General features: G+C 38.7%; 1 protein-coding gene and 1 long non-coding RNA gene across 5 annotated transcripts in view; one reads left to right on the top strand and one right to left on the bottom strand.

The window, feature by feature from the left end:
- LOC128895279 (GTP-binding protein RAD-like) overlaps positions 1-22,346 on the top strand; it is a 28,102-nt gene extending 5,756 nt beyond the window's left edge. For all 4 annotated transcript variants that reach the window (XM_054157746.1, XM_054157747.1, XM_054157748.1 and 1 more), the window contains 6 exons: positions 840-1,086; positions 12,059-12,276; positions 15,444-15,607; positions 18,563-18,654; positions 19,874-20,066; positions 20,863-22,346. In XM_054157746.1, the coding sequence (XP_054013721.1) occupies positions 840-1,086; positions 12,059-12,276; positions 15,444-15,607; positions 18,563-18,654; positions 19,874-20,066; positions 20,863-21,098 (1,150 nt within the window). In that variant the 3' untranslated portion in view covers positions 21,099-22,346. The remainder of the gene's footprint in view (positions 1-839; positions 1,087-12,058; positions 12,277-15,443; positions 15,608-18,562; positions 18,655-19,873; positions 20,067-20,862) is intronic.
- On the bottom strand, positions 21,660-23,049 carry LOC128895306 (uncharacterized). The gene is made up of 2 exons (XR_008461741.1): positions 22,921-23,049; positions 21,660-22,833 (listed from the first exon to the last, which is right to left on the bottom strand). It is a non-coding gene; the product is annotated as an uncharacterized LOC128895306 (long non-coding RNA).
- Between the last annotated feature and the right edge of the window lie 90 nt (positions 23,050-23,139).

Raw genomic sequence — 23,139 nt, 5'->3', positions numbered from 1 at the left:
TTTTTACAGGGCAATACTTGCGCAGCGATTTACGTAATTGCTTCTTCATTCGCTTTTATGACATGAAAGTTAAATTAGTTCGAAACTTTTCAAATTACTGCCACGGCCCTATGCAAATGTCCTTTAATCTGCCCGAAAGATATTTCTATAAATAAACAATATAGCGTTTTCAAAGTGGCATCCTATTGTCTTGTAAAAAGTTCGCGTGTAACGCGCACGTTTTTTTCTCTTTTCTTTTCTATTTCAATATTAATATTCGCTGTACGAGTTTTTCCAGCTACCGTAGAATTTGTTGCTTTAAATATTAAATCGTCACGATTGCGTAATATCGTTTCTTTGTTATTTTTTTTTCGCAAATTCTGTGTTCACAAATACGGCAGACTTGATTCTTGAAAAATGTACGAGTAACGATTGAGGTAATCCTTATGAGAAATTAAATGAACGAAGTTCAACGTAAAGTTAGTTAACGTAAGCTGAAAATTAGTAATACTTTAGTTGTAACTTTGATGCAATTATTATCCGTGTCGCTAACAATTAGAAGTGACGAACCATTATGTCGAAAGTAGTGCTACTTGATTACGACGCGTTAGCTTGGTACTGTTGACCAATTTCCCACCTTTCAAAATTATCGTAGCAACAAATACCCAGAAAAACACTGCTCGGAAACAGTCAACAATATCGAATAAATAATTTTTATAACTCTTGATTCACCAGAGTGAACAGATAAAAATTACATTGATAAGATGTGTTTTCTGTATATGTTTCTGTTCAAAAGTGATTATTTTCGAGCACTGTTCTTTGTATTTCAACTGTAAACAAACACTGTTTACGAACAATAGGTTTCTGCAAGCGGAGGCAGGCCCATGGGGGCACTTGTCACCCTCGCCCAGAAGCCCCACGAGGACTCCGGCCATAAGTCCTGGAGCAGCCTCGACCTCGTCACACCTGAGTCCAGGAACTAGCTCCGGTGGTCCTAGTCCGACCAGTCCAGCTGGTCCCGCAGGTTCGACGTCTGGATCACGTGCTCCTGGACCAAGGCAATATCGCGGAAGGACCAGTAGCATGCCAGCAGTTCCACGACACAGAGTGAGTTTTCAACCGACTTCGAAAAGGAGGAGGTTACTCGATTCGAGATGTATATTTTTTTTATGTATGTTACCCGATTACGCCCACGCGGCTTGACCGATCGATATGAAACCTCTTGCATCTCGTAGAGCATGCCTCGTGAGTGGTCCCATTGTCAAAAAATTTTTGTTCCCAAGTATCGACGAACTGTGTACTATGCAGAGATGAGAAGTTGGCTAGTGTCTCCGATTGGTAACGGTATAATCGTTTTCACTACACCATAGAATTCTGTATTATAATTTATACCATAGTATGATCTAGAAGATTATATGATCTGTTACCAATCAGACTCTCTATTCATCTTCCCATATCTGCACGGTAGTTACTAAACTTTCAAGTTTAACTCGATCGACCTTTTTTACAATAAAAATTGGAAAATTTGCAATTTGGGAGCTCCTGTGCAGACCTGGCCACTTTTAAAGTGATAGTATTTGAGGTATTGTTTTGGCCACCCTCAGACGTTAACGACAGGCCTGGTTCAATTATCGAGGTAAAGTTTCGATCACTTAGCGAGGAAATGCTACAGTAAGAATAGAGTCCGCGTTCTGTGGCTATTGTTTAGCATTCCTTTCACTGCAAACGCACCCGTGCTTGCAAATGGGATCATCCCCTTTAAGTTCGCAGATTATCATCCGTACACCTGAAAAGCTTGAGCAAACTACTCCTCCGTTTACAATGGTACTACGCGTTTGCAGCAAAATCAATAACGTTGTTGTTTCGTTAATTTCCGGCACGACTGCCGCTAGTCCCCCGAAATATATGTAGTTGGCTGCAGGGATGTTTACAAACTAATCCACTGCGTGGCGTTTCTATTCCCGATCCATTAGTCGGAATAAAATTTGTTTCTCATCGGTGAAGTGCTATTGTCGAAACCTAACCTCGAGTGATACTCCATTACGGAATATAAAAAGAGGGTTGATGCCGGGCATTTAATCAGTAATGCAAGATATCATAAATCATTGACGATAACGTTTGATGGACACTTGTATTAGCGATGCTGATGGAATACCAGCTATTCCCTGATGAATCGTACTGCGAATTGTTTCGTAGAACAGCTCTGATAATTCCTGAAGAATAGACGTTTCTTCACTGAAGAAACTCGAATGATTTACACATGATTTAATGTGTCACGATCAGGAAAAATTTTAGAACGACATTCAGATGTAAAAGAAAAATATATAATTCGTTTATAATGAAACAAAAACAAGTCTTATTTAATATACATATCGAATCAAGAGAATTCTATTTAATTATACATAGATCATGTATTTGTCTGTACATCTAAAGAAAATCAGTACATTTATATGATATAAAGAACATATACGTGGTCAACAAATAACAATTTATACATTCTTCGTTAGAAACAAAAACATTCTTCGCGAAACGTTAATATCACAGCAAAATGGTATTCCCCATCATTGTTTAAATAATAAGTGTCGTTAATAATTAATTTAACTGTTGTCAGAAATTAATATTTGGTCGATGCAATCAATAGATATTAAAATATTGACGAAATTCTCACGATTAACAGAAACAGAACACTTATTGATATCAATACAAGACGTTTAATGTCAACAATCACAATACACTCGAAAGGACAAGCGTACCAAAAATTCATGGACATCACAGAACGCTTTTAGGAAATAAAAAAGAAATGTTCGTCGGGGTCGTTGAACGTCTCGCGATCGATTCACGCGTTAATTTCGACACCCAGACCGACTTTGTGACCGCCTCTTGTAACGTTGGCGCAGTCGATGTTGCAGGACAAAGACACGGTGACGCTATCGTCCAGTTTCTGCTGCAAGCTCATGCCTAATTGAAAGTCGGTGTTGAATTTGAAACGAAAGGTCGACGTGTCGTCGATTTTGCACTTGGCCGCCGCTCCGAGAGTCCATTCTTGTGCGTTGCCGTTAGTTGCCAGGATTCCGTCAATCGCGGCGTCCCAGAATGCGTTCACTTTGATTAATAAAAGAAGCATTACTTTATCGGTTGCTATGATACGGTAAAAATAAATGAATAGGTAGGATTTAACAATTAGAGAGATTTTTGTGTTGCGTGCTTTGAGAAATGATCGATATGCAAAATTGCCGGTTTATTAATCAAGTTCATCATGAATAATCATGTCAAATAATCATGTCATTAATCGTGTCAAATTTATCCATGAATTTATTATCAAATTTGTTACATTCGTTATGAAGTTCATTAAATTTATTATGAAATTAATCCTCGAATTTACCATCGAAATTAAATTTACCGTGAAAATTGTTATACCGTATTTATTAACGGAAGAATATGTTATCGATAACCGTAAATGGACTGGCATTATATTCAAAGGCTTATCGAACATTATAACTAATATAAATAAAACGATACAAGGGATGCAATTTTCCAATTTTTTCAATTTTTTCAATTTTTTCAATTTTTCTTTCGTGTTTGCACCGACAGTGACGGTTTTTGTGCGTTTACGACACGGGCTTTGACTTATGATGCATGTTCCTGATTAGAAGCACGATTTGGTGCGTAATAGGCGTATCGAATGAATTTAATTGGGTGTTCGATTACAGCTTGCGCCGCAGCAAACGCTGTTGCAGCGGATCGTAATTGTAACCCTCGTGTCGACGACCAGTTCAATTATCCGGCCTGATATTATCACGCACGCTGATTAAGTATGCACTGGCATAACCAAGAGATTCGAAATGCCCTAAGGCGCAGAGTTATTCGTACGTTGAACGAGCCTGGGCAAATTTCCATTCAAGTTAAAATGAGAAATTATTATTTAATGTAATAATTTATTTTGAACCATTATTTACAGTACAATTATTTGAAAATAATAACATCAATTCATTTGAAATAATAGCTGACTCGAGTAACGAATTATTTTATTTCACTTTCTCGTTTCAAATTTAACGAAAGAAATAATATTCGAAATGATTTGGAAGAAGTTTCATAATTATTTCAGCTAATTATAAAAGGAAGTACTTTAGTATTATATAAATTCAGAAGTTCCCAGAACCTTGAACAGTCGATACATTTTTAAACAAAAATTGTACGAACTCTATGCACTGAAGCTTCGGATTCGATTCGGACTTTTTAAATAAATAATGTCCTTCGGGAGAAAAAAAAAATTATCCCTCTCAATTTACACTCACAAACTTCATTATTGGCAAGAAGAAGACGAATAATCTACGTCTCCCGCCGCGATAAAGCCACTCGAGCATTTATTTGCCAGAAATATTTTCCACCCTTACCGCCCACGCTTATATTCGGTTACGATTGGCCCGTTAATTACACTCTGCCGCGCGGAATGTGAACTCGAGAGTGTATAAAATATGCATAAACGCGACGAACACCCGTTTCGGTTTATCGCGGCCGTACCGCGATCGCGTCGAGCGTATAAATAAAGATAAGGCTACCTGGACGAACCTTTCCGTAGCAATAATAATTTCGATACAACTTTTCATCCGTAATCACGAATATCGATTCCGCGGGACTAATAACGCCACCCTTGACGGTGAAATTGCCACGTGGGTTTATTCAGCTCGTTGCGAATCTGCCTACGCTTTATCATCCCTTGTTTCTGCTGAATCGAAATTGCAAAGGGGGTACGTAATCGTCGCGATAAAGCGACGGAGGATCGAGCGTATAAACAAGTCAAATGTGGGCTGGATAAATGGCAGAGGGATGAGAAAATTACCAAAAAAATGAAAGTGCGATTATTACTATTCTTTACCGTACACTTTTTATTTTTTAGAGTGGTTCATTTGTGAGCCGTTAGGGGAAGCAAACTGGTAATCAGCAGGCATTGTTTACGCAAATATTATTTTATCACGAAATAGGTAACATTAATATTATTATTCCGCGCGTTCTTTTTATTTTTTATTTTCGTTTCTATTGTCTAAGCATTTGTTTATAAGGTTTCAGTCAAAGAAATATAAATTAACAGTCAGTTTTCACTATTTAAATAAATTTTATATATATATATAAACAAATTCTTACATAATAAACTACTTTTTCGCTTATGAAGAGTAATAAAATTTGTTAACCTTTGTACAGAAGAGAAAGTCCGTACTCGATCGGTATCGAGGTACATCGAAAATGAAAACCAACATCACGGTAACTGAAAGCTACGCCAACGTCGTTTTTCGTCAATTTGTTCATTTCTGTGCTGTAGCCACCTTGGTAGCCGACGGTGATGCCCTTGAAAGCGGTCACTAACGACCCCAAAATATCCACGTTCATATTCTTGTCACTGGCTGCAAATGAAACGTTTGAATCGTATTATTTAATATAATGATTATATTATTTAATATAAAACACTTACAGTGTCACAATTAAATTTGATTCGAAACCGAATGTTTGCAGTAAAATTCTCATTCGAAAACATTAATAACACCATTTTTAAATTAAACGAGATACGTATGAAAAAATTACGTCGGTGTCGCAATGAAATTCTATTTCAAACCGTGTATTTGCGATAGAAGTCTCGTTGAAAACTGCGAGGAAATAAAAGTTGTTCTTTTTTTTTTTTTTAAGTAAATGGTTCGAACCTTCGGTTTCATGGAAAAAAAGTTATAAATATTAAACGCTATTTTGACCTAGTAAAGTGACGCGATCGTATAAAAAGTTTCTGCCATCAACGTTATCGAATACTGAAAACGAGCGTTAAAGAGAATTTTTTTTCCCCCCAACTCTTTCGATGGAGAATATAATTGAAAAAATTGATTTTTTAAACTACGTCGTAGATAAAATGAACGTTTTCACTCCGCTCGAAGTGTCAGGGCGAAATGTTGCCAAACTCACCTCTAAATACACACGCTTATTGCGTTTGCATAAACTACATTCAAACAACAATGTTTTCCCATTACATTTTCTGCAAGCTTCCAAAGTTCAACCTTAAATTCTAGGAACAAGTTCCAATTATCGCATAGAGCAACGCGAAGTGTGCATATGCAAATGGTGCCCCTCGTGTTTCAGTTTGAAACTAGGATCTGTTCTAATTTCCTCGACTGTGTATATTACCGCGGACGGAGTTTGGAAAAATGTAATTGAAAAAATGAATAACGAATATGACTTCAATGATTTGTGTAATAGTGACGCGAATAATTAGTAAAAATTTAGATTTCTTTGAGATTAGAATTTTATTGCGAATCCTTATGAAGTCATGTATAGACTGTAATGTTTTACATACTATATATAATTTTGTATGATTTTATATATTATATATAATTGTTAACGAAAGCAATCTCGATTACTTGTCAATTGCAATTACTCTTGACAGAACATTTCTGACTAACAACTAATTTATCTTGATTAGTCTCGTAATCGTAATTTTAGCGATTCTTGAATCGCGTCTAAATATGTCCGCGGTAAAATTATAAACAGACGAAGTTCGAGGAACACCGATTCGAAATACGTTCGCTGCATTTCGCCAGCGAAAAGTGCATAAATTTCGTCTGGCGTGCGTCGAGTGCTTTAATAAACAACTGGTCGAGCAGGAACACTACATTTTGTTTGACAGGATTAACAAAGGGGGTCATTGATGCCGAGCAGAGGCATTTCTGGACGGTTTCCAAGAATTTCATTGCGAACGTTTCCCCATGATTCCCGTTTCCATAGCACGCTTGAATAGATCGTCTTTGAAGGGCCACGAGCGCCGTTTGTCGTTCGGTACGGCGACGAATGTGAAGTTGATTGCGTTTATTAACATGGAATATTCCTCGTTCGAATTGCACGGGCTGCTGAAGTTGTCGTTCGAATTGAAAAGAAAAAAAAAAAGAAAATCGCCACGAAATCGTTTGCCCCCGTTCTTCAATTAAGACGCAACGCGATCGCGGTTTAATTGCAGAATACACGGGAGCTAAAATTGAACGTTCTGTACGATAACGCGTCGGAACATTTTTTTTATATTTTTATTCGTTGCTCGAAGTGTTTATTCGGACAAGAATTTTCCCCATTTCCGGTTATCGACCGTGTGCGTTCCACTCGTCGACGAAATGGGCGCGCACTTACAGAAACTGCAAAATAGCTCGCGCAAAAAGTGTGTAAACATCGAAGGGAACTAACAGATGGAACAGAGCGCGTTGAAATTCTGTTTGTTGCAATTGGCGCCAATCTTCATGGCCTTGGCTGCGGTTCCTGGGTTGTAACTAATTTCCGTGCGTAGACCGGTATCTGGTATCGGGGTTCGACCGAAAAAATAGCCAATGACCACCGTACCATCTGTCGTCCATTTCTCCAAGAAGCTTCCATAATCCGCAGTCTTGTACTCCGCGTCCGCTGTACCTGTTAACTGCGATACATCCAATCCAAATATACATCCAAACGTAATACCAAATGATATAGATATATACTAAAGTCATCCTTACATAAAACAAAATTCCTGTAAAATTCCGCCTCTTAATTTTAACATTAACACGTGCCCCAAACCATCGAAGATTTTAAACGGAAAATATATTTTTTCGATTGGTCACTTTCCTTTTTGTAACTCGGGTAAAAATTAATGAAATGATTTGAAATTTACCAGAGTTATTGCTTATAGTAATAGGAAGAAGCTCAAATAATTTCAGATTTTTATCTGAATTATTTTTGTTTAGGATCGTCAATTTAATTTTATCGCGTACCTACAAACGTCCGTTCTTACTTTCATTTCATCGCAGTTCAAGGACAAGTCGCTGCCCATTTCAAAATTTCCGCCCGTCTTCCTTGCGGTGAGCTTGATGAGACTTTTGCCATAATGATAGCCCGTCCTGAACACGTCCCTCGCGCTTTTCCCGAGGTCCGAAAAACTCGGCACATTCATGACGTGTCACTTCGATTAGGTTGACGACGGAATCACGCACCACTGGGCAATCGAATTAGCTGCAATTTCACGTATCTCTCGGTATAATTTTACTAACGTAATCCTGCAGCTTATGCTTTCAAAAAGTGTACATTAAAATTTGATTCTTTGAATCGAAATCTTCGAAAGTGAGAGATGCGAGTTGTGACAATCCGAAGGACATAAGATATAAGAATCTTAAGAGATATCAATGATAACACGAGGAACATTAGTTGTAACGATCTGAAGGACATAAGATATAACAACAAATATAAGTTACGACAATCCGAGGGTACAGTAATACCCAGCACTCAGAACAACTCAAACCCTTGCTATCTATCGATCGCTATAGTATCGTAAATACTCCGCCGGAAGCTGCATCACATAAACGCGATACTGTAACTCAAACCAGAAGGTAAACAAGGCATTATCTCGGAAGTTTAAGCCCGATCGGAACATTGAGGCGTTGAAAGCCACCGCAGCGAAGGAGCAACGGTTCATTACGATCAAATATTTACTAGAATCCAATGGTTCGTCTAATAACATACTTGTTAACAGATTATGCACATTGGAGGCTCTAAAATTCAATGTATTTTCAATATAACTGACATAAGAGTGATAACTTCAAAATTGTTCAGCTAGGATCCACTCTTTCACCAAAGTATCACTTTGAATTTTCAATCAACTCCTATCGATTTAATAACGCATTATCCAATATTTCGGTAAAAAATGTCGGAATTGTTAGAGTGAAATACAAGAAATCCAAAGTTCGTGGATTAATGGAAGCAACTAAAATTGTTGACATTTTTGACATATTTAACTTGAATTTTAAAAATCTACATGGAATGTTACGCTTCTTTGAAATCCTTCCTACGAAATTGGACTCTTATCGAAGCAGGATTCGATCGCATTAGATCGCGAATGCTCTCGAACGATGTAGCTCCTAAAGGAGCATTTTCGAGCCTCTCCTCCACAAGTCACTGTTTTATCCTCGAGCTGACGATGCCCTTCGATGGTTCGATCGGCTACTTCAGAAACGTCTACGCTTTCTTTGACATCGGGAACTGCAATCGAAGTGGATTACTCGAATGGCGCTCGAGTTACTTCGAAAGACAATTAGAGGCGAGTTAATTATCCTTTTTGAAGAAGGAAGCTCCGCGAGGAATTTTATCAGCTAACGAGCGGTGATGCAGATGCTGGAAAGGTCTCGAGTAAGGGATTTAGAAGTTTCCAGGAAGGTTCGACAAGGACGATTAATTGTACGCGATGTAGAGAAATAGTAATTTGTTCTCGACTTTCGTCTGTACATGGGAAAATTAGAAAGAATAGATATGTGACGATGTAAAAGTCGCGAGAAAGGGGTCGAGAGTTCACAACTATTATTTTTGTAATAAATAGTTCATATTTTGGTGAAACCTCGGTTGTTTTTTTTTTTTTTTTATTTATTAGGATGTACCGATGCATGTTGAGTGAAAATATCTCTCGTACGTGTGATTATGGAAGGGTTGCGAACATTCGCGAGGGTTTTAGGGTTAAGGAACATTCACCAGATCGAAAGGTCGAGGTGATTGAACTCGTCGATGACTAACGGGACGATTCTCCCGATGGTGTGCAACATCGCCGTCCTTAACCTTCGATGAAACCGTGGATCGGTTGTGTCGCGATCCTGGGAAAACGCCCTAGCTACTGGATTCGTTTTATCAGTTTTGACAGAAATCAGCCGATAACACCGCCACTGACGTTTCTCATGGTTGATTCGCCGCGAGCAACTTCGCGAGCCTCATCGTGGTAGGCGACGACTGTTCCATAAAAATAAACATATAGGTGATTCGATATAAACCATAGCACGCTCATCAATTTAATAGTTTATTATCAAAAACTCGATCGAAAGCGGTATGATTCTTCCACAACAATAATTGTATAAAAACGCACCTATAGGTAATTTATTTTAAACCACCTCGTATCGATGTAATAATTTATTATTTAAAATTTCACTACGAAACATTGAAACCATTTTGGTAGACGATACGATTGTTCCATAAAAATAATTCTATAAAAGTACGCACATGAATAATGAATTTTAAACCAACTCGTATCGATTTAATAATGCATTATTCAAAATTTCAGTAAAAAATGTCGGAATTATTTGAGCGAAATTCAAGAAGTCCAGAGTTCGTGGATTAACGTACATTTTCCGATTGAAATTCGACAAACGCAGAAACGAAGAATTAATGTGAATTATTAATTTGATATCTGGAAGATTGGAGGAGCGAGAGTTGAAAAGTACGTACACGTGCGGGTAAAAATCGATGCACACGGCACGGCATGTGTGGGCTGGGTAACGAAAGAATTTGCGTTGAATCCTTTTCAATAATACATTCCCTGCTCTCGATGGTAACAGAATACAAAAATTGTTCCTAACAAGGAACACTGGCCCGATTGTGACGCGACCGTTTTTATGAAGCTTTGTACAGAGAGGATTTAAAGGTGACCAAACACGTATTTTTTATTCATAGTCATGTTCAAGTTCGTGTTCATGGTCAAAATACAGGTTCAAAAATATTGTACCAAATTCATATTAAACATTAGGTATACTTCTTGATGATTCAATTTTTTTTTTAATGCAAATACATACCGTATTTTTTGCATAACTACGTTTTAACTTCTCGTGAGATTTATAAGACACGAACATTGTACATCATGTATAATTTTATATTTAAAAGTATAAATACATACTGTACTTTTGTATAAAATAAAATATGTATTTATATTCTTAAACATAGAATTATACAACTTCTATAATTCTATACTTAAAACTACAAATACATATTGTATTTTGTAATAATGATACATGTTATTCTTACTTTCTTTTAAGATCTAAAAAATATAAATACACACTGTATTTCTGTGTAAGTCTCCATTTTAGCGAAAATTCTACAAAAATCGACGTGCTTCGATTGGGTAGATGTTCCTTTCCCATTCTGAGCACTTAACTAAGTACACCGTCAACACCAATACTACTCGAGGCTCCACCAAGCCAATCGCAACGAAAGCAAAGGGTTTTTCCCCGTTCGCAGCGTGGAAAGAAGTAGATCCCTCACCCTCCATCGCGAGAGAGAGTCAGCTAACAAAGGGAACAGACAGATTACACAGAGATCCGTCAGGTTCGATCCTCCGAGACGTCGAAAAAGGACGAGTTTATCCGTCGATCGAGTAGTGTTCGTCTAACGACGTCGATGTCGGACAGATTTCCACGTCAGAAGTACGAAAAACGATCCGGATCGTTGCAATAGCGAATTCCAAGCTAAAAGAAAGAAGAAGAAACTAACTGCAATCAGGAAATTAATAGCAGACGCATGTATAATAGTATGCGAAATGTATTTGTTCTATGGTAAATATGTTGGGAGTGTTTTAAACAGAGATATAAATGTTTAATTTCAAAAAGAGATATGATATACAATAACGTATACAATTATTTAAAAATTCTTTAATAATTATACGAACTACTCGTAAATGTAAAAAATTAGGCTGAAACGCGACACGTCAGTTTGAAACGACGCCGACGCCCCGTAATTCGCATAATGGACACGTCGATGCACTGGGATTCGCTTTGACCCTAATCTTTGTTCGCAAGGCAGCTTCGCAGATTACTGGCACTTTATCAGGTCGCGAGACGTTTAAAACGTTGATTCAATTTGGAGCAAGAAACGTGTCGACGAGCTAACGACCAACGTTGTCAGTTCTTTAAAAATACGCGCAACCATAATTGCGATCGTAAATCTTGGTATTCCGTTGAAATTTGGTACGCGACCTCTCTTCAAAAGAAGACACATCAAATCGACCACAAAATTAATGATTATCGTGCCCTCGTCAATTCTTTGCAAACATGCGCAACCGTAACTGCAAACGCAGACTTAAGAATTTTTTTAAATGGAAGATAGGTAAAATTTGAAAAAATTCCTCTGTATTATTGAATCATCAGCAACGTAGCATATAACGTTTCAAATATTATTATCGAGTGATTTTTATTTTGTTTACATGTTCCGAACACCCTCAAATTGTTTTCGTTTCTACAAAAACCGTATTAATCGGTTGATGAATTTGTTTTTGTCGCAGCCGATGCTCGTTGAAACGAAACGCGGCGGTGCCGGTGGCGCCGAGGAGGGCGAAACCGAGGATGGCGTGGAATATTACAGGCTGAGGTCGTTTTCCATAACAGCGAACGGGGTCTACAACCTTGGCGATTCATTGAAGAGCCGACGGAGCAGGAGCATCAACAGCGTCACGTCCTCGGGCACCAGCTGCAGCAGCACCAAGGAGGCCAGATTACGGAGGTACGAATATAAACCACTTAGTCAACAGTTTATGACGCGTTCTAAACGACTCCGCGGAGGATTAACAATTTCCTGGTTTAAGATAGTCGTAAAGTATACCGAGGAGAGCATACAAGCTTTCGTGGTTTTGAATTATCAGTATTTGTTATGGGAATTTCAAAACGGACACTGCCATATAACGCTACGTATCCTGGATCGTTAATATTGTACAAATATAAATTAAGAAATCCAATGTTATATAATTTTAATACATCTTCCAAATATGTACCTAAGACATCCAGGTACGCCAAGACGGAAATAATTGAATTCCCATGGCTGGTAGCGTTACAATCACAGAATGTTTCGACCTCGACGTCGAAACCTGCCACTTATCTTCCTCTCGCGGAGCAATTAACGGCGGTGACGTAATTACCGTCGTGCAATTACACTCGACGTCGGTGTTCACGGCGAACGAGGAATGTAACGAGTGACGGAAGCCCGAAAAAGATTCCCTTCCTCGTTACGTTGCTTCCACTTAAAGAGATTAAAGGGCCTGGCTCGCTCGCCATCCTTTCTGGCATTTTTCCTGTCTCGTATAATTTCACCGTCGCGATTTCCATCGTCCTCGAATCCCAAAAGGTTATCCCAACTCCCGCCAGGTACGGGGTGGGGGGGTGGTGAATAGCGGCGAAACAAGATGTAATAACGTCAAGTGCTCTTCTGGGAGGAAAAATAGCGAAAATTGTGGAGTACGTTGGACCGAGAGCCGAGGCATCGAGGTGTAAACAGCGAGAAGAACTGGCCGAATCGCGGCTAATTCAGGATCTTTCAGCGTGATACACTACCCTCGAAATGGATATTGAGACAACCATGACGGAGTGCATCTTTTGGCTGACGAACGTGTTAAGGTGGTTCAGAAAATCTTGGACACTTCGGAACCTCGATTTATTTCAGGATTTATTTTGCAGTTAAATTGAACGAACATGGTGCTAGTTAAGAAAGAATCGATGTCCCACAGATAACCTTGAAAATAACGTTGATCGGTGGATGTATTTACATAGCGGTATTTGGCTCTTTTAACGCTACAATTTTCCTCTTTGTCATTTTCTTTCATCTTCAATCGTAACAGAGATATAATGGAATCCTGTCTAAGAGACGCGTGACTATCGCCACTACTATTGACTGCCCCGATTCTCCAGTTTCACGGCGATTGTCCCCCATATACTCTTAAATCGGTGGCGACTGAATAACATCTATTATTGTCAACGTAACATTTATTATTGTGGCAAGATAACGAGAGAGAATTTTCTGGAAATAAAAGCGAGAAAGCAACGAAAATAGCGGCAGAAGAAGAACCGTGCGTAAAAATAGTAGATACCACCGGGGAAAACCCTCGTGTCTGTCAGGAATAGGGGGTTAGCTCACGGCTTTCGCCACGTGAAACGAATTTCCTGTCGGCCTCCGAATATCCGCGCCACGTTTTCTCGAAATCGGATAATTATGAGTAAATCCGTCGACGTCGCGGAAAAAAGGAAAGAAAAAATGAACCCAACAACGACCCTCCGGTGCACACGTGAATCACAAGAGGGACAGTAAAACACGATGGAAAACTCCATTATGGGAAATAATTTCTGGGAAATAATGTCGAATGAAACAAACTTAACGAATAGAAAAAGTGGATGGCAAAAGTGCATATAGATTCGTGGAAATTATAATTAAAATGGATGGACAGTATAACGATGCGAAATGAAAGTAAAAAATAGACATTGCCGAATAGTCGTATCACTTAATTGGAGCAGATGTTTTTGTACCATAAAGAAACAGTGCAAAAAAAAAAATTCTTTTGCAAATGGCGCAACAGTTTAGGTGTTCGGACGATTATGCTTGAACATTTCAGATGTATAAAATTCTAGTCGTCTCCGATAAAGTGCGTTCGGCAAGAAGATTTAAGCGTTCTCGATCCTCGATATTGCAAATATCGCGTAACAGTAAGTAAAGATTTATGAAGGAACATAAAGAAGAAATTGCGTTTTATCAGGGCCTCGTATAGGCTTCGAATGACGTCATTTTGCATTCGCGAAGGTCAGTTCAGTTTCATAAAAGCGAAAGATAAAACGGGGGGGTATAAAACCTGCAGAAGTGGAGCAGGCTGCGATAAAATGGATGACTGACGCTCGTCCATTCGTCTTTATAAACTGTTGCTATTTCGCGGTTTTATTTTCATGCGTTCTTCGTACGAGTTGGAAATTTCAGGTGTGCAAATGAATTCATTACCTTTATACTCATTCATTTACTGCAACTATAATTTAAGTAAAAGTATAAATTACTTAGGCCTCGGCCTAATCTGCATCACAATCATTCTGTATACAATATGTTGCTTATTGTTATTCTTCTGCAATTACCACAATTACTTGTTATACTCGTAATCTGTTAGAAGAAGAAGAAGAATAAGGAAAATTGGGCTACCAAGATAGAGCTCAGAAAATTGATACTTTAACGTAACAAAATGATAAGCAAAACATTCCTACTTAAACTAGAGTTACAAAAAATAATATATAATAAATGAGTGAATATAAAAGCACGGAATTAATTGCTACACCTCATATGTATAGTAATACAACTGTACGCGATATTTTTACCATCCACGTGAAACAATCGTGGACAACCCGCATTTGGCGAGTCTTTCGAGTCTGACCAGTCGTAGCAAGTAGAATAGGTGCGCTCAAGCCAGACGGGCGGACCAAGCATGCGCCTATCTCACTTAATGCATTTTTCTTTCGGTTAATGCAATTAGTACTTCAGCATCGCACGAATTAATCATAGTATTTGTCACTTTAATTTCTGTACGACCTGGTTGAATGTTACGTTTATTACTGAAAACAAAGTTTATGAATAAATTTGGTTTTCTAAGGGGAGAGTTCTAGTCCTAAGTTATATAAATTGTCAATTGTCCTTAATAAGCTCCAAGAAATATACCAGAGATCTTAGCCTCGAGTGGGTGCGTCGTTTCTTTGGTGGCGCAAGAGAAACGACGCAAAAGGGCTTTAAGAAAATCACGAAGAAAGACTGGCGAGACTCGCACAATGAACTCTTTATTTTTTTTTATTCCTCTCTCTGCGCATCGGTCGATACGGTTCCGAGAACCAGCCGCGTACTCGTACCCTTTTTTCTTCTCTGCCACGTTTCAGCTCGGCGTCGCAGCTCTCTGGAATGGAGGCCGAAGAGGACACGAGCAACGAACGAGTGGCCACTTACAAAGTCGGCATGCTGGGTGCATCTGGCGTGGGGAAAACCGCCCTCACCGCCCAGTTCACCACCAGCGATTACATCTGCGCTTACGACACTTCTCTGGGTGAGTGCAGAGACGTCCATTCGGCGAAATTGCTATTATTAATATAGAATTCAAAGTGTGGCTGTTTGCCATTCTCCTATAACTCCTATTCAATAAAATCTTGTTCAAATGCTACTTACGAAAAACTGAGTTACACTACGTAAATAAGTCGACATTAATACGAACAAAATCTGCTGTGGGATTAATTGATGATAAAAACTTAGTTATCGACGTGGTGAACTACGCTACCGACCGAGTTGGCGCGTAAACAAGCTCAAAAATAAAATTGAAATCGTGGTGGATAATTTAAATTTGATCCCGAATTAGAGTCTGAGGGTCCTAGTCGAGTGTAGAAAACGCGCGGTGGCCGAGTATGAGAGCGCATATTCTGCTCACGTACTAGCTATTTTACCGTTTCGACCTTCTGTAGTTGGCACTTTAAGTGATTCCAGGTGATTAGGGGGACACCTAATGTACTTAAGCCCAGGAGTGAAAGTTTGCAAGCCACTTTGACTAGTTTCAATACGTCTTGCACGACGGTCGTTGAAAGCTCCAAGAAGTTCGTTTCAATGTAACCATATCTGGACCCTTGATGCAAGGGTTACAGTTTTCCAATAGCACTTGACGCTCAGGAAAGCGCTCGTATCGTGCAGAGTCTAAGCGTCCTTCGATTAAGTATGAACCAATGATTAGCGGGATATGCATATTTCATTATTTTCAAGCGCGCTTTGGCAGCAAGTTTCGGTTCCCTAATTAGGTACCTCTATTGAAGTTCCTGTATAACAAAACCCACGTGTCAATTTACCAAAGGAACGTATCCAATCGTCACACGAAGATTTTAATAAAATTTATGTGATTGGTAGTTCTCAAAAGAAAAGTATTATTTTTTTATCACAGCCCCTAAAGTCGGGGGTGAATACCATGTTTTTTTTAAATATCTTGAAAACTAAAGAAGCTGGGACAAAAATGTTCTTTTTTTAAATATGCAATGATCGTTTAATAAAAATCGTGATCGTAACAGAAAATTCTCGCTATATGACGTAGTTTGTTCGCATGAAATTCAAATAACGCTAATATAACGATGGTAAATGATTTCGTAGTATGAAATTATAACAAGTTTTCGAACATTAACGCAGTGAATTCTCAATAACGAGCTTTCAAAGCTTTGAGAACGACGAAAAAAAGTTTACCGTTTGTTTAATAATTTTATTAATATTTCTCGTTTCGCGGGAAGCGTATTACGTTATTCCCATTTGAAACGAACAGAATTTTCATCGAATCCTCGCTGTTCTCGACAACTTTATTTATGATAAGTCAGGCACAAAGGGAATGGTCTGTTATCACGATAGAATTTATTCACTAGCAGCTTTAACGTAGACTTTGTAAAGTGAATATCGATGGTTCAGCTCAAAGGGCTCGGAAGTTTATAGGGTCTTCGAGTCTGGTTCGAGGAGATAAGGACGGTCACCCTTCGTATTATAATGCAAAGGGACTGTCATCGTGAGACTGTATCCATGTGGAGTAGCATAGTGAACGATAACCGCATCAAAGGAGCGGTTGTGTGTAATTACATTCCCCTTTTTTTTATTTAGGTAAATTAAAGCAAAGGACAAGAATATGTACAATATTTTCGCTAAGGAAAGAGTTGTTTCAAATCACCCCCCGAACCACCCCTTTCCAAGGCCCTTCAACATTTTTGGGACACCCTGTTATATAGTTGGACAATTTTCTTCTTACTTAACTTAAAACCATAAATTTAATGATTCGACGATTTTATTTTCTATATCAAAATAAAGTTATACGATTATATAATGTTATATTCTACATAAAAGTGAAGCTGTACTATTACGTCATTTTATATTCTGTATAGAATTGTATAATTTCAAAACTCTGTACGGACAAAGTATTTGTACGCGTTTGATGTCTTTCTCGTTTCGTAAAAATTGCCTTTTTCAAAGTAAACGTCCTAAAAGGTGGGTCGTCGAAGGATTCGCGAAACGATCAGCAAGCATATTGGTTGTTCTCAGTTCGGAAAATTCCTCGTAAAGGAAAACTCAGTCGTTGGTTATTGCATACGCGATCGGAAAGTGGCCGTGGAGGTACAGGGGCTCAAGGCGGACCTGAGAAAAATAGAGTAACGAGGAAAAATAAGGTCTGTGTCGCTTACAGACTCATACGCGGAACTCGTAACGACCATAAAGGCGAACGTTAAGGCAACATCGGAGATACCGTACAATGTCTAGAATCGAGTTCCTTTATCTCGATAGAAGCTTTTCGATCCTAAAGGGTTGCGCGATCATCGTAAAAATCCTCCTTTCTGTTCATCAGTGACACTGCCAAATGTTAAAAATCAAGAATAATGTTTGCAACATTGATCAGAAAAATATTCCGTTTTCCGCGGCTCACGCGATATTTGTACGTTTCAAGAACTGAATATCTCGGCACAAATTGGAAGCACGATTGTTTGAAAATATTTTATCAGCGCGGAACTTGAGCAAAGCGCAGTCATGTGCCAAACAAATCTCCGATCCATCGCGAGTTCGTTTAATTACGTTCCGTGGACAACTGTCACGCGTGCAATTTATTGCTCGATTTTAATTAATTTTCAATTTCAAAGCGTCGCTTGTGCATACGGCTACGCAACCTTAATTCTCTCGGGCGTTCATAATTAACACGTTCGAAATTACCTGTCGTCGGGGTCTTAAAAATCACGTAGGGAACGCCAGCTGACATTTATTAACAATTAATACAAATAATAAATAGCTGTTCTAGTTTCTTGCAGTTTGCGAAATAATAATAAAAATTCATTAAATTGGATCTGGTTGGAAGGAACAATAAATTCTTGGAACGTAAAATTTAAAACTTTTGTAATAATTTGTATTTTGCACTGCAGAGTTAAGCGAGCCTTTTCTCCGTCGTGCTTAATATTAAACAAATGTAATGAAATTTGAATGAAATTGTCGAAATTTGTTCCAGACGAGGAGTATGGTCAAAAGAACGTGTCAGTGATGCTGGACGGTCAAGAAACAGAACTGGAAATTATCGATCATCCAGCGGCAGAAATGTCGGTGAGCATCAGGTCCAGCAATACCTATCACGTCCCGGGAGCCACTGTTTTGTCATTCGATTATGTAAACTCGATCGTGCACTTTCCTACTTTCTTATTTCTTGTCCGTTGGGCTCGTACCCTCGAACTCGTGCTTTCATAATAAAAGGATTGCTAACATGGTTTAAAAGCTGAGCTTATCACGAGTCAACTCAGTATCACAATAGAAGCTCCATTGTTCATGGTAACGGGGATCACGTGTGTCTGTCAATATCAACATAAATATACCAAATTTCAAGAGTTTATATCGATCACTTTCGTTCCAAACGAAAAAGAGTAATTTTAAAACGGATTGACCAGACCATTCGTAAATTTAATAAAACCTTGTTCAACCACGTACAAATAAACATACCAATTTTCAAGAGTTCGTGTTAACTACTTTGTTTGCAAAAAAAAAAACATGAAGCTAGTCTCAAAATTCTTAAAAAGGAAAAAGATATCCTTTTAAACAAATTTCAGCCCGTAATGAAAGACTATACTAATTCCATGCAATTCTATTAATCTCCTAATTCGTATTTCGTTGATCTTATCCGTTTCTCGTGTATTCCAATCTTATCGAATCGTTTTCACGCTAATACGTTCGCGTGTAATCGGCTAAACAAAAGTTAAGAAGTAAGGAAAGCGATTCGGTAAACTCCGCCGGAAACTCTTGGCGACAGCATCAACGTATCTTTGGATCCCCGGTCACGCGATGGGACGATTATCAAGAGTTGGAGGAAGAGGAGGGCTTGCAATAAGAAAAAACGTGACCATTGCACGAGACTGTGCGTGTTTCGAGAGGGATCTGGAATGGAGACTCAACTATAGTTCAGAACTCGGGTTTCCCTAATCGAGGGGCGGTGGCCACCGGGGAGAAGTTTTCTTTCTCGAAATTCCTTTTCGCAATTCCTTCATTTGCTGGGCCATCTGAACAGCTTGTGAATCACGCGTCGCATTAAAAATTGTTGTATGTAACGCTTGCCTTAAGGATGCTCGTCTAGAGGCGTGACTTTTAGGTCATTTTATATTTTTTTAAAAGGGAAACCATAAGGTCTTTTGCAATTTAAACCCTCCTCCCCTGACCCCTCGAGACCCTTACGTAATTAGTGAACCCTCGCTACACGTTTCAAGGTCAGATACGTGTTCAGGAGATTTCTCCCACGAAAAAAGAAGCACTTAACTTAATTTTCTGTATCGATTAGGTTGAGACATTCTGTTCGACCTACAATCCAGACGTTTACGTTGTGGTCTACTCTGTGGTGGACAGTCGAAGTCTGAAGGTGGCCCAGGAGACCTTGCTATATCTGTGGAACAGCGATTACATGGCCAGTCACGGTGTGATACTCGTTGGGAACAAAGTCGATCTTGAACGGAAGCGCGAGGTCCCATCAGTTGGTAAGTAACGGAAGTCTTGTGTTTTCGTAACCATTGGGTGATCGATAATAAATTTTCTAACTAAAAATTAAACAAACGGTTCATTGAATTGTATTAATAGTAGAGTTATTTATGGATATATCCAATACCATAGAGTTTCCATCGCCGAAACCTCGGTTATCGATGAAAGTGCATGAATATTAATTTATCAGAATCATTAGCTCCATTTTCCTGAAATAATCGAGGTCCCACTGTTCCCATTTTCGTCCATGTCGTGTGATCTGATATTTTATGGTCAAGGTTGTTTAACGTCTTATCAGGTTCTTTTTAAAATGACCAGTCGCTCCAAAGAAAGCCAACAGCTGCCATTTTTTACGATGATAAATCTATGCAAGTCAATTACGCTTACGTGTTCGAGAACAATGAGCAAGATCATGTCAAGATTAAGAAAACACTGCTGTTTTACGTCGTGCATTTGCTACTAGTAGCCTACTTGTAAATAATATACCTCTGTCAGGCTTGAGAAACAACTTGAATCTACAAGAATCATGACTGTACCTCTATTTATTTTTTAATGTAAATTCTATTGGTATCTATGCAGGTTCTATGCAGGTATCTATCCCTAGGTATCCATCTCCTATATCTATCTCCCAGGTCAAGCACGAAGTTACCACGCACAATCGATTTCCACTAAGAGACCAAACCTCAGACCTCTTTCCAGCCGCATTACTCCGAATCTATTCTACGTAGTTGAGTCCCAGCGCGAAGTTAGACGATAGGAAATTATCTCACGAATCCTCTTCGTCGGTTCCGACAGTTGGCCGACGTTTGGCGAACAACTGCGGGTGCAAATTCATCGAAACTTCCTCCGGGATAGCCCATCACGTGGACGAGCTCCTAGTTGGTATACTGGCGCAAATCAAATTGAACCCACAGCGTGACCGGGACCAAGCGACCAGGCGAAGAAGGAGCAAGCACCGCAGGAGGATCCTCAAGCATCTGCTCGGCTTCAAGAGGAAAACCAAGAGCTGCGAGAATCTCTTCGTTCTCTAACGTTTCTCTATCGGCGAAGGAAGGGATGAGAAAAGGGACGAAGAGAGGATTTATATCTTTTACGGACCGTTTGTTTTTTTGTGTGCGTAAGCTATGTATAATAATAGATCCGAGACGTGTATCGCGGAGGTATCCTCGAGAATTGGCTTCGAGAAGAATACGAAGAACTGAGAGAATCTTTCTTTCGGGGAGAAGGAAGTCATTGAAGAGAGGATTCTATCTTTTATCGACCGTTTGATTCTTGCGTGCGTAAGCTATGTATAATATATAGAATCTCGATAGATTCGAACGAAGATGCTCGATAGATTCCATGCATACAGCACACTACGAAATCTTACACCGATTAAATTCCAGATCGCTTGTGATTTTCGAATTTCACGATTTCATTTTAGATACCTCGTATGGATCCCTGTGCAACAATATTCCAAACAGTATCGTAACAGTATTGTGTGTGTGTGTGCACCGCGAAGAATGTTTTAAAGATACGTTTAAGGATTAGAGAATAAGTAAACGAACAATGTTCGTGTCGTGCCATATCCAGAAGTCTGCTTTGTCCTTAACGCGAGTTGCTTTATTCAGACATTTTCCAGCTATAAGAAACGCAGCGAGTTATGTAAGTTTCTATTCAAAATTTCCCCGTAGAATGTCACCTTGCATACCTCGAAGGACAAAGTAACTCCAGCCCACGGCATCGAGAGCATTGCTGGTTGGTTAACGAACGAGATTTTTCATTGTTTATTGTAACGTGTTTTTTTCAAACTTGGGGAGCGTTTTCCAGCAAGTAACTTAAGAAGATAAACATCCAACGAAAATTAAATGCAGCGTTTGGTACCGCAGTAGTCGGTAGGGACTAGTTTTATAGTAAATAAGGTATTTGTCGATCTCTTTGTTCTTAATGTAGCTTATCGCGATTGGAGTGAAAGAAATATATGATATATTATATGAATTTATTTAAAACCATGCTACTTTTCATCGATTGATAGTTATCTATTATTTCTAATCAGCTCGTCTATATCAACAATTTCAGATAAACGGAATGGAAAAGCACGTTTCCACTTGACGATTTAAAATTTAAATATTCAAGTATTATTACTGTATGAAACTTAAAAAATTTGTTGTCAACTAGGCTTGACTCCAAGCAATTAGAGTATTTTCGATTGAGTGATTCTATTGAAAAATATGTGTCATTATTTTAAGCTTCGATTCGAGGGACCGTATCAAATCTGAATAAAATTCTTGTGTAAAATATGTTGTTTATTGTTTGTTCGATACAGCTGATTTCTTGTCGAACATCTTGAAATTTATTCACACGCTTAACTATTTATAAATCCCAAATTCCGTCCAATGGCAATTGCAATGATGATCGCAAATTTTAATAATTTTTAAAAAATTCGTATACGGCCAAAAAATTTGTTTAATTATCTTCCACAAGCTCCGACAAGTTTCCAGGGTTCTCCAATTCGAATCTAACAGATTATAAAAATTCATTTATTAATTCTGTTGTATTTTCCTCGAACAACATGTAAAATAATACTAGTCGAAAAAATTTTAAACAATACGTGAACTTTCTCTCACTTCCGTTTCTTACTTGATCAACAATTCTATTAAAAATTCGTTTTTGGGATCTAAAGCGGGGGTACTTAATCACAGTAAAGCTCATCCATGTTGACATACTTTTAACAGTAAGGATCTATAAAAATATTTACATTATAAATTACACAACGTTAATTAAATTCTTCGCCGCTCTTACTTGTTTTTGATGATAAGAAAAAGTGTTTCAGAAAATCATTATGTTTAGAAGGAGCACATGCAGATAATAAACGTAATAATATGTGAATTCACTTGGATAGCATGGCAATGGACAACAAGGTGGACAACAAGGTTTTGGTGGAGGCGGTAATAGGGGACACTTTGGAGGAGGTGGTGCAGGCAAAGGACCGGTACAACAAGGACCAGGTGCTATAGGAGGCACACAACACGGAGGTGGTGGACAGCAAGGTCCAGGAGGAGGCATTAGAGCTGGTAGCTCTTCAATCCTTGG

The sequence above is a fragment of the Hylaeus anthracinus genome, unplaced genomic scaffold (genome assembly GCF_026225885.1).
Source record: "Hylaeus anthracinus isolate JK02 unplaced genomic scaffold, UHH_iyHylAnth1.0_haploid 5, whole genome shotgun sequence".
Classification (NCBI taxonomy): Eukaryota; Metazoa; Arthropoda; class Insecta; order Hymenoptera; family Colletidae; genus Hylaeus; species Hylaeus anthracinus.
The sequence above is the reverse complement of the archived record's forward strand: the minus strand, read 5'-3'. Positions and strand labels throughout refer to the sequence as shown.